General features: G+C 39.0%; 1 protein-coding gene and 1 non-coding gene across 2 annotated transcripts in view; both read left to right on the top strand.

Moving 5' to 3' along the window:
• Positions 1-13,149, top strand: part of LOC126293418 (5'-3' exoribonuclease 1) — a 188,113-nt gene that overhangs the window by 92,360 nt on the left and 82,604 nt on the right. Inside the window, exons 17-18 of the mRNA XM_049986642.1 lie at positions 1,951-2,065; positions 4,286-4,450. Coding sequence (XP_049842599.1) covers positions 1,951-2,065; positions 4,286-4,450 — 280 coding nt within the window. The remainder of the gene's footprint in view (positions 1-1,950; positions 2,066-4,285; positions 4,451-13,149) is intronic.
• On the top strand, positions 192-264 carry Trnaa-cgc (transfer RNA alanine (anticodon CGC)). The gene has a single exon. It is a non-coding gene; the product is annotated as a tRNA-Ala (tRNA).

Genomic DNA, 13,149 nt, shown 5'->3' with positions numbered 1-13,149 from the left:
GATTGTAGGAATGGGCCTGTCACATGCAGTTGTCCTTTGGATATAAAACACAATAACTGGAGAACAAAATGAGATATCTTTCTACTCTCAATTCTGTGTAAAATTTTGGTATCCTATCTACATTTCATTCACTGTAATGTATCGGCAGAATGGGGGGGGGGGGGGGGGGGACCTTTATTACGTTATTACGGAGCGAGGTGGTGCAGTGGTTAGCACACTGGACTCGCATTCGGGAGGATGACGGTTCAATCCCGTCTCTGGCCACCCTGATTTAGGTTTTCCGTGATTTCCCTAAATCGTTTCAGGCACATGTCGGGATGGTTCCTTTGAAAGGGCATGGCCGATTCCCTTCCCAATCCTTCCCTAACTCGAGCTTGCGCTCCGTCTCTAGTGACCTCGTTGTCGACGGGACGTTAAACACTAACCACCACCACTATTACGTTATTAAGTGAACATATCCAATTGTAAGATTTGCAAAAATTATTTTTTTTCACGTAATAGTTTTCTTAAAAACAGATGATAAGTCTTTCACAACAGCTGGTGAGTCTGCATGGATGGAACTAGGTGTGCTGCATCCAATCATCTGTCGGCTATAAAACTGAATAACGTGACAATGAAATGAGACATCATTCTGCACTCAATTTTAAATGAAATTTTAATATCTTATCTACATTTCATTCACTGCAAAGTAAGGGTTAAAATCAACAATATACATAGTTCATGCAGTGCATTTTTACCTCTGCAAACTCTTTAAAATTTTGTTCACTGTTTTACTTAATTTGATACAACACAGTAAATATGACAGATAATGAAAAGAAATCCAATTCTTTATTGAGTTATTTAGATATCAGACTGCAAGATGTGCAGAAATAAAATTTTTTCACATAATAGTTTTCAAAAAATCGAACGAGTGTTTCCTAGTGGCTGGAATGCCTTTTCTCAGCATAGGTACCAGCATTTGGTGAGCAGTACAGCCATAGCAAAAACACGCTCAGCACAGAAAGCAAAGAGCATGTCTGTAGAAGCAAAAAGGTTAATGCATAAACCAGTTAAATTTAATTGTATTAATTAGAAAGAAACCTACTAGTTTAGGGGGTATGAGGGAGTGGAAAGGGGATGACAATTTTGAACATGTGACCTCACCAGATGATGTAGCTCACCACATTTGCAGCAGTCGAACCTATCGGTCTGTTTCAACTGATCGTTCCAACCGAAGTCAAGTATTGATGTTAACTCTGAGCCTTTGTGTGCGGCTTTAATGTGTGGACTCGGGGTTATGTATGGTTAGCAACATTTCTTTCACTGCATTAGACAACTGTGTTTTTACAGTGAAATAAGATATTTTACTTACTGGCCTCAATCTCTCTAATGGTTTACTGTAAAGTACAGCACAAAAAAAACCTACTGTACTTCAGCACAAGTTGATGAGTTTAAGCTTCTGAATTCCATTGTCACTAGTACATGTACTGCACAGTACATTCCTTCACAAGCAAGAAATTTTGTACTTACACACTGCACAGTGGAGGGGTGCACCTGTTGCTTTTATATCTTGAGCATTACTGACGATGCTGTTGGAATTATGATCCATTCCTACCAACTGTAGATGCTCAGGAACGAAAATCCCATTTATATTTGATTCACCCTCAATGTGATGTAATGAGATGCGTTACATACAGTGGCTGTTGGAAGTGCGGCTGGGATCGTGTGACGTGTCCTCCAGTGTGAACCTACAGCTTTCATCTTGAGCTCATTCATGTGGTGTTAACTATTCCTCTGCTCTGACAATTTTCACAAAAAATCTTTTGATGATGTTCTGTAGTTTCATAGAAGGAAAATTAATGTCAATGCTATTACTTCTGCCTATTGACTGTGTGAAGGATGTGTGAGGTGTTTGTAGCAATGTGCTTTCAGTTTGTTACGAATTATATTCTTTGCTTGCTTTTCTACCAGGTACATGACCAAGAGGGGCGTGGAAATCGGCTCTACGTCAGTTTTGGTTCACGCAGCGACTCTTTGTGGCATAAAACACATCATCAGTAACAGCGAGGTGGCTCTTCACAAACAGGTGATTCATAATTGTTTTCTAGAGTGTAGAATCTGCAAAGACACCTCCTGATGAAAACCAAAATTTAGAAATAATTTCACTTAACCAGTGCTATTCAGTGCAAGGAAAAGGTGCAACTTTGTGATCAGTGACTGTGTCACCTGTATGTTTAGTTGCTCCAGTCTTCTGATCCTTTTCAAATACTTTTGGATAAACTTTGTAAGATTTTTGGGCGAACACAAGGCTTCTCTTTCCTTTGAAGTAAATAAGTGCCACAGAAGACTCAAGTTTGTTGAGGATTGTCAGCTGGCCAACCCAAAGATAGTAAGAAAATGACTTTAGGGTGTAATGCAGCAAGAGGACAAAAAGTTATAGGGTCTGTACCTATTTTTTTTTATTAATTATGGAGTCAGTAACAGTGTTCAAAAAAATTTATGTATATAAAAATTGAAAATGTAGCATATTAAAATATAAAATGTAATGACTTCATAATATATTGAAGTACAAAATGAATTACAGTCGGACATTAACTGTGATTGCGCAAATGGTAGGGTTGAGTGATCCAGAGCCAACAGTTTTGTGGCACTGCACTCTCATTCAGTTCCCTACTTATTCATTCAGTTCCCTACTTATTTGCTCAGCCAAAAAAAATCTCCCACTACTGAGTATGCACCACCAGTACACACAATGCACCTTTACAGACAAACAAATGAATACAATCTCAGATCAAATCGGATGATTTATCCAAGAGTAAAAAACTTCACAAACTGAGGAAATCGATAATGCATTGGTCCACCTGTGGCTGTTATGCAAGCAATTATTCGTCTTAGTGTTGCTTGACAGAGTTGTTGGATGTCCAGTTGGTGTGTTAGATTGTCAAAATCCCAAGCTGGTAGGAGGGCCTTGCCAATAATGCCAAACATTCTCACATGGAGGAGAGATCCGGTGACCTTAATGGCTAAGGGTTGGCTTGGAAAGCATGAATACACGTGGTAGGAACTTGTATGTGGACGAGCATTATCTTGCTAAAATGTAAGCCCAAGGCGGCTTGCCATGAATGGCAAAAAAAGGGATGAAGAATGTAGTCAGTGTACCAATAAACTGTAAGGGTGTCGCAGATGACAACAAAAAGGGTCCTGTTATGAAATGAAATGGTACCACAAGACCACCACTCATGGTTGTCAGGCATTATCGTGGGTGACAGTTAGGCTGGTATACCACTGCTGCCCAGGGCATCTCCGAACACTTCTTCACTGGTCATTGGGACTCAGTTTTAAAAGCAGGACTCACTACTGAAGACAATTCTACTCCAGCAGTGAGGTTCCAGGCTGGAGACCTGTCTGGAGACACCTCAGACAGTGGTGGGATACTAACCTGACCGTTGCCCACCATAATTCCATACAACTAGGAGTGATGGCCTGGAGTGCCATTTGTTTCCATTGCATGACCCTTATGGTTTTCATCAGTGGCACCCTTTCAGCATAGTGGTACGCTGATGATATTCAAGACTCATTTTGTTGGTCTTATGGTAAGCCATCCTGGGCGTACATTTCGGCAACATAATGCCTGCCCGCATGTGGTGAGAGTTTATACTGTTTGTTTTTGTGCTTGCCAAACCCTGTCTTGGTCAGCAAGGTTGCCGGATCCCTCCCCAAATAAGAATGTTTGGAGCATCCAACCAGCTCAGTGGTTTGGTGATCTAACACACCAGTTGGATGGAATTTAGCAAGATATTCTTGAGGAGGACGTCCAACAATTCTTACCAATCTATGCCAAGTCGAATAATTGGTTGCATAAGGGATAGACATGGACTAGTGCATTATTGACTTACTGAATGTGTGAAGCTCTTTACTTGAATAAGTTGTCCAATTTTTCTGAAGTTGTTATCATTTGTTTGTCTGTACAGGTGCATCACGTGTACCAATGTCTGTCCCATCCAGATAATTGTTTTGTGGTGTGTGTGTGTGGGGGGGGGTTACAATTTACACATACTGTAAATCACTGAGAGAGGTTTATGTCTGCCATTTTCATGATGATGAGGGTCAGTGCATATAGGTGGGCTCCAAAGAGTTCATACTGTTTTTTTCATCTCCTGTTCTGTTAATCTTTGTGCATGTTTGGGTCATTATTGCTAGACAGGGAAGTCCTCTCTGTCCCTCAGAACAATCAGTACTCCACTCGATGTAATTGTGTCACACGGTATTGTTATTTCCACTGAAGTCTTGACCTGGTACTTTGCAGTGGAGCTCCACACCTGTAGCATATGCTCTCCAGACGACGGTCAAGGACATCAAGACAAAAGACAAGGTTGCCGATGGCCCGAAGTACCGCACCGTTGATGATCTCTTCCCGCGTGGTTGCGTGTGCTTTGTGATGGCTCCACCGCACTATGGTGCGATGGGAGAGGTGGGTATATCTGATAGGTTTATTTTATTTTATTTATTTATTTTTTCGCCTCGGGCCACAGAGTTGGTATCACAACTGGTTCCAACTTCTTAGCGAGTCATCATCAGGTGATCTGTTTGAAGAAGAGAGGAATGTGGCTGTGGAGATAGTAGGAAACTAAATTACAAATGAAACTCGATTGTAGGCAGAACCTATACATAGTTCTGAAAGCTACACAGTAACTCATCCACTGAACAGGCTTGGGGGAGCTCACACAGTGCACATATCTCCACTCTGATTGGTGGATCTGAAGGCTATTGTTAACAACATAATAGTATAAAGTCGATGGAAAATCTCATATAAAGATGTGAAACAAGTACTAACAAAAAGAAATAGGGGCTGGCCAGTACTTACCTCAGCTCAATACAGCCAATAGATACACAGAACAGAACAGAAAATTCATGTATCCTAGCTTTCGGAACTTTGTTCCTTCGTCAGGGAGGAGATAGGGGAAAAAATGGGACGAAGGGAAAGTGGATTCAGTTACTCACAATCCAGTTTATGAAGCAAAAGGGGAAAGGTAAACAGGGAGGGTAGCAAAGATGGAGGTGATCTGACACCCACCCCTCCATCTTTGCTACCCTCCCTGTTTACCTTTCCCCTTTTGCTTCATAACCTGGGTTGTGAGTAACTGAATCCACTTTCCCTAGTATAAAGTTGGTAACTCATAAGTCTAAAATCAACCCTTAAACTTCTGCAGTCATGCTCTCTGCATTCTATGCTGAGCACAGCTTTGTTGTTGCTGTACTGTTTGTCTAAAGGATTCCAGCTGCTACAAAATACTTTTCATTTGCTTTTATGAAAGATATTAGGTGAAAAAATTTGATGTTTTCACATCTTACAGTCTTATATCTTTGCTTGATAAAGGACTGAACTTCTTACGATATGTTGATAATTTTTACTTATGGTCCGTCTGACAGCAACTGAATAAAACACAATTTTAGTGCCGTATGCGTTTTGCCTTTATTTTCTGCAAGGTGTCATCTGTGCCCTGGAATATGTAGATATGTTTGCTATTTAATTTACATTTTTGTCACTGTGCCTATAGGTTATAAACAGTTCTGGTGGTTGGTATTTCCTATTAAGTAGTAATGTTTTGAGCTGTACTTACAGGTTGTGTGGACAATTTCTTACATATTACACTCCAGTTGCAGTTTTGGTGTTGTTCTTCTACTTATGAATGCCAATTTGCGGTTTTTTCCACATTCCACCGCACTATGAACTGAATGCTTGTTTCAATGCAATGTTTTGGTTTCTGTTGCTGACTATCAAATGTTTTTGCCAAAGATAGAATGTTATTGCCAAACTTTTGAGTGTAATTATTGAAGTATCTGTGATCTGTTCCTGTATGCGTGCGTGTGTGTGTGTGTGTGTGTGTGTGTGTGTGTGTGTGTGTGTGTGTAATGGTGTGGTAGTAGGAGTGAGAAAGAGGCGACACTGCGTTTTGCAATAAATTTAGTAACAGAAAATACACAGATCAAGAGGAGGAAATGCACTTGGGAAAGATCCCCGAGACATCAGAAGATGCCACCTGGATTAAGTAGATCATGATGACATGGAGATTCCAAATTCATATAAAGAGATATAGTTTCAGCTTTCACTTTGGTAATGATTAAGGAAGACAGAAGTTTAAAAGAATCATTAGGAAGAACGAGTGTGTGAAGTAGTGACGCTACTGAAGCACTGAGGAATAAGGATCTGTGTTAAAGTTTTCTGAAGCTGTAGATGCTGCAGGAATGAATACTGTAGTAGGCAGTCCAGTTTAAGAGGAATGGACATCCCAAACGACTGGAGATCATAAAAAAACAACCAAATACAAGTAGGAGGAGGGTAGTTGCAAAGAAATCTTGAATAACAGAACAAATATTTCAGTTGCGATTTATCGCCCTTTAGTACTGAAGTTCATAGGTGCACCAGATAGATATCCAGCTGTTTACTGCTGTGGCCTTCTCCACCAGACATCACGACACCTAGAGTATCAGCAATCAAACTGACAGCCTGCAGCCATGGGTTGCCCACTTCGCAGGCACACCGAAGCACTACACAACGGACAGGCAATATTAATGAACAGCCACAACAACAACAACAACAACAACAACACAGCAAAGACACCAGGGGCCACTGCCGGCCCACATAAACATAAGGAAGAGGTCGCTGCAGATCCCATAACTATTTTCACACATCAAACCATGTGATGGAAAATAGTTCCGAGGTACTCATCCGCCAAAGCACTATAAAGGCCGGCACTTGGCCGCACATCGGCAATTCGTCGACCACCAGCACAAGATAGCTGCTGCCCCGGCAACCCGTCTTGGATCTTCTCGCTGATCGCTGAATTAGGCTTGGTATATCAGAGAAGTCTCTGGTGGAGACTAGTAGGAAATTATTTCTGTTGTTTTGTATATTATTCTTGCATGTAGTTGTGATTCGAAGACGGATCACTGTTTTGCGTTGGTGTTATACTTGGAGAATTTGTTTTGGTTAATTGAACAGTCCAATAAATTGTTTTCGGACTTTGATTGTTAGTTTCTTCTGCTTACGCAGACATATCATTTACTGTGTGCATCCCATCTGTGATAGAAGGCATGTGATGGCTATAGTGAGGACATGATATGGGCGACTCCTTAACCCTTTCGCTGCTGTGGATGTGCACGCACATCCTGCTGCTTTGTTCCCCAGGTGCTGTGAACTTGTATTGGTATACTGCTTGGGTTTTCCTATAGTGCTATGGACATCTGTATGTGTCCTGAGCTGCTGACATCTCACTGTTGTCCAAAAAAAAAAAAAACTCTGAATTTCAGTAGATTGAATCGTTTTTGAAAAATGACTGTTTTGATTACATTATTCATGATGTGCAAGGCTGTGAATGGGAGCACTGCATGTGAGCATCTGTTGGATATAAAACCTAATAACTCAGGAATGAAATAAGATATTGTTCTGCTTTAAATTGTAAATAAAATCTCATTATCTTGTCTACATTCCATTCACTGCAATGTGTGAGCTAAAATTAACCATATGCAAAGTTGACGGAATGAATTTTTTACCTCTGTGAAATCTTTAAAATTTCACCCAGTGTTTTACTTAATTTGATGCAGCACAGTAACTGTGGCATATAATGAAAAGAAATTCAGTCTTCTATGGAGTGAAGATATTAGACTGTGAAAATCATTTTTTTTTTACACAATAGTTTTTTTTTTTAAATCAAATGAAAAGTATTCCATAGCGGCTGGCAAGTCTGCATGGACAGAACTGGGCTTGTTGCACGCAGCTTTGCATTGGATGTGAAACCCAGTAACTCAAGAACAACAATGAGATATCATTCTGCTGGCAGTTTTAAATAAAATGTCAATTCCTAATCTACATTTTATATATTTACACGATGTGTTTATATCTCTGCAATCTCTTTAAAATTTCATGCACATTTTACTTAATTTGATGCAGCACTGTAAGTTTGATGGATAATGAAATGAAAGTTCTTTATTGACTGAAGATATTGGACTGTAAGACATACAAAAATCAAATTTATTCGCGCAATAATTTTCAAAAAATCAGATGACAAGTATTCTGTATTGGCTGGAATGCTGTCTTTCAGCACATGCACCAGCATTTGGCAAGCAGTACAGCCATATCAAAAGGACCATCAGTATAGAATGGAGAGAGCACGCCTGTAGCAGTGAAAAGATCAACTGATCCTCAGCTTTGTTTCTGTTTGTCTTATTTGGGTGGGGGCTTGTACCTGGTGTTTCACAATTTCTGTTACAAACTTCTGGTGGTTGTAGAGCAAACTTAGTAGATAACCTTCTGATAAGGAACTCTTGTCCAGAAATATACTCTTCAATGTAGTATACATTTGAAGATTCGATTGGTTTCAAATCTCCCACTTCACGTTACTTACACAGTGGAAGCAATGAGCCATGGTCTGTGCGCCATGCAGGAGCCCGGGGTGTGTGCAGTGTTCCACATGACAAAGGATGTCCTCTTGATAGTCGAGAATGAGGTGTGTCTTTAGAGCACCACAATCAACCCTTCTGATTGTGGTGTTCCCATTTCTGGCAACCATTGTTGCATTTGAAAAAAAAACTGGTGTGTGATGTCTTAATAGCCACAGTGCCCTCTTCTCAAGTTAGTGTTCATACCGTGAAAGGAAGATCTTCAAACTTATTTTATATCTAAACAGTACATTTTCAGACGTGGGCTCCTTATCAAAACTTTCCATAGTCTCATGTACAACACCTAAAGTCCACTTAAAATTATTCGATACCTGATGTCTGTCACTTGCTGCTGTGAGTTTGCCACCTCGGGTGCTGGTTACTGCTGAGAAATATGCAAGACACAAACAACGGCAAGTCAAATCACAAATGCTGTTAATGTGTAACGTGGAGCAGTGTTGGAAGTGGCTGCCACAAGGTATATCAGAAATGAGAGATGCTCTGATGACGGATGATTTTAAGTGACCGGTGACTGAACTGCAGCAGGAGACACATTTTGTAGCTTTGAACTTAAACCCCTATCCTTATCTCTCCATAACTTCGTTATGTGCAGTGTATCCGAGAAATGGCGATTGACAATCTGCGGAAGAACTAAAACTCTGATTGCTTTGTCCACGGTGATTAAAGATAATCTCTATGAGCAAACTCGAGACAGAAAAATTTAAGTTTCAGCAGTAAAAGCAAACTGATTTCTTGTTGTCATTGGTTACCTTAAACTATTCTCACACTAACTGCGTGGGATGCCACATTACCAAACAGTGAGCGGTCCTGGTTGGCACTTGGTTTCAGATTATAGGAGACACAAGCAGATTTCACATGAAAAAAGATTGTTAGGAAACAAAATAAGAGCAAATAAAACAGTCAAGACAATGATGGAAATGAAAGAAATTAAGTTTAAACCAGTTAGTGGACTATAAATGATGATCAAAGTCTTCTGATTACATTTAAAAATAAAAAAATTTTCACGTAATTTGGCTAGATTCAAACCTATGATCTTCTGCACATCATGTTAAAATGCTGACCACTGCACTACGCTACTGTAGTGCTGTGTGTTGTACATTGAGGACTCTAGTGGCCCAGTTGCTATGATGATTTGCAGCCTTCAAAAATTCGGCTTCACACTGTGTCGCTTGAAGCTTAATCAATGTAAGCCTGACCCTTTGTCATGCTTACTCTTTTCTGTTCTGGGGTTTGGATCATTAATGCGATATCCAAGATGTACCACTTGTGGTGGTAATCTTTTCCATTCCGAGCACTGTTTGTTTTTCACAATGATTGTGCCCCAGTTGGTAGGAATATTTATATTACCAAAATGCTATCCTGGAATTCAGTACCTGTTACAGCATGGGGGCAACATAAATTCAGTTTTCAGTATTTTGTGTAATTTTCAACCAAATTAAAAATTTAAAATGTTTCCATAATCCGCTCATTAAGAGTTTAACACAATAAGGTAAGTATTACAGTTGGAAGCGGTGTGTTTGTGTAACTGATGGTGTACAAATTTCATTCATCCAGTGTTTGAGAATGAAAATACTTAGTGACTACTTAGTGACTATACTGTGCAAGTAATTTCAAACTTTTACAGAACTTTTTCTCACTTGCACCCTTGAGAAAATGATAAAATGAAAAACAATTATTGCTTACTCAATTTTTGTTGTTCATGCAGTTAAACTTCAACATTATGAATTCTGTTTTACTACTTCTCTACTACTAACTCTAATCACAACACAGTTTGCAGACAGTGTCCACATATACCACTGAATGTACCTGCAAAATGACATCATTGTACAACACAGAGTTCTGAAGATATGGCATCAAAAACATTTAAGTGCATGAAAAAGTAGCTTTTGCTTAAAATGGTGCACAGTAAAACTTCAACATTGGGCATGATGTTTTAATTTATTACTTCTTTGTTGCTGACTCTATTTGCAACACACATTGCATACAATATCGAATTGTATCTTTGAACGGACCTGATACGTTGTTGCATTGTACAACAAATTTCGGGAGACATGTTGTCATAAACATTGAAATGTGTGAAAAATTAACTTTTGCTTAAAATTGAGTGCAAATTACCAGGTTATAATCATCCAGTGTTTTACAGTGAGAGCACTTAGCAACATCCAACAAACTGTAATCATAATTTCAAACCTTTACTAAGCTTTTCTGTGCGTATGTGCTTAAAGGCAAATATTTAACCCATTAACTCCAATCAGAAGTTATAGCCTTAACTTCTCTAATGAAATGCTCATGCACTAATGCTCTATGGGGTCTTGGAGTACCCCAATAAGTTAAACTAAACTGTAATTTAAAGAAATTTTATTTTGAATTGCACTTTTATCACTGAAAATTGTAAACATTTTTACACATTTGCGATATGATTATAAACAATTTTGGCACACTGAAACTCTGCGATTGGGGCAAACATGTTTTGAGCATTTTTCACACACTATTTTGGTTTTCTTGTCTGCATTTCTTTCACTCACGTAGCATCTTGCTTCACTCATGGGTTCTGGCTCTGAGGATGTTGAGGCAAGAAGAGTACCACCAAGTTCACGAGAAAGGGGTAGGACATCTCAAAGTCGTATATAAGGTTTTACTAAATCCATTCCAAGCCTCTGTAGCAATTCTCTTCTTTTTAAATCATCAGTTTGATCAAGTTGCATGGTGTATTGAAATAAAACAGCAGCATCGACTCCTGTTATGTTTGAAATGGCTTAAAATACAGACATTGGCCATCTGCATGTTCACCGTGATACCGAATAGTTCGCGCACATTTGGTCCAGTGCGTCCACTCCTCCTTTTGTGGCATTGTAATCAATGATCATTTCAGGTTTTGTCTTGTGAGTACTAATTTTCTGATCTTGATCCATAGATGAAAGCAACACAACTGCTCAACCTTTCCGAGGAACACAAGAACAAATTGTCTTTCCTTTGTTATGCCCAAATAATTCTGTTTGGTTTGAATTCTTCTTGGATCTGTGGTTTATTTAGCTTTAAAGTGCCTAAGACAGTAAACTTTTTATCTTCTGGTTGATCATAGAGTTCAAGTGACATGAACCAATTGTCTACTGTCACATTTCTATTGCTTCCCACAAATGGTGTTGTTAATATCAAAACATCCTGTGTTGGAATTGATAATATACTTTTATTTGTCCTCCTGCCTGTGTAAACAAATGTATTGCATAAATAGAATGTTCATGAATCACAAAGGCACATAACTTTGAGTCTGTATTTGGCTTTCTTTTGCATTTACATGCAAAATTTGCATCTACCTTGAAAGGGTACTAACATTTCATCGATTATCATGTTTGCTCCTTGAGTATAATACTTCTGATATTTGTCTATAAAGAGTTCCCAAACATCTCTAATAGCTGCAAGTCTGTCATCAGCCTTCCTAGCATCTCTTGTAGTAGCACAATCGAAACGCCCAGACAAAATGAATAAAAATCTGCGATTGCTCATAGTGGCTTGAAACACATCTCGACCAGTTCCATCATTAGCAAAAAGTTCGACAACATTTTTGTGATTAGATGTCATTACTCCAGATAAATAAAGCAATCTTGAAATGCTCTCAGTTCTGTTATATATAGCGGCTTTATGAATGCTGGTTGAGGAGCTCTGTGTTTGTTTGACATGTCAAGTATTTTGATGTTTGTACTGGTGAGTATTAATTGTAATAAATCTTCAGTAGCGAACAGTTCCCAAGCAGATAATATGAATATATATGATATAGAACCAAGAGTGTTTGCTTCACGTCTAGTGCCTAGATGGCGACTAACTATACTGTGAACATGGGTACGAGTTGTAGGAGGAGCTTCTTTCGATCACTTGTTGCACAACTTTTTTCCAAAAAAAGTATTTGTCAGTGGAAGGCCTAATGCAAGCCTTTTCATCTGATTCTTCACAACTCCTTTCTGATGTAACTTCAGATTTGGAATCATTATCACTTAGTATAAATTCATCCTCATCTGCTGTGCTCTCCTCATCAGATTGCAAAAACGCAACTCGTCATCTGTTCATGACTTTCATTATACCATTCTCAAAAATAATGCATAAATAGTCACATAACTTTAAACATTGACATTATCATTGAAATTTTGCTCTTTTCGAAGCACTTTAAAGATTTCAGTTGCGTGAAACACTAACTGAGATAATGAAAAACAACTTACATTAATACTCTGGTGAGGCATTCTGAGACCTCTTTCTCTTTATCTTGCAAAATATTACCAGAAGCACCACATCCCACACTCCATGTTAAACGGCATCACTTCACTGGTTCCATCTGTTGTTCTGTTCACATACTGTGTATTGTATTCATATTGCCTGGTGTTCTCCAGGATCCCACTAGAGCAGTTAAGGGTCAAAGCTGTTCTATACATGGGAGCTAGATTATTTAAATAATGGAGGCCTTTCTGGTATGATACTATTTTGAGACACATGTTGATCTTGCCTTCTGAGAGGGATTCCTATCGGAGAAATTGTGCAGTATTTTTCTCTCCAGTTTTATTCCTCCACATGGGACCTTCAGAAAAAGACTCTGGCTTGCTGAAGTCACCCCCTTGTCCTTTCATTCCCTCAACCTTCCCCATAATATTGGATACAGAAAACTGAAAAATAAGTATTTGTTAAAGAACAACTTGCAAACACAATTAGGATGAATGGGTGTAG

The sequence above is a fragment of the Schistocerca gregaria genome, chromosome 10, assembly GCF_023897955.1.
Source record: "Schistocerca gregaria isolate iqSchGreg1 chromosome 10, iqSchGreg1.2, whole genome shotgun sequence".
Lineage (NCBI taxonomy): Eukaryota > Metazoa > Arthropoda > Insecta > Orthoptera > Acrididae > Schistocerca > Schistocerca gregaria.
The sequence above is the reverse complement of the archived record's forward strand: the minus strand, read 5'-3'. Positions and strand labels throughout refer to the sequence as shown.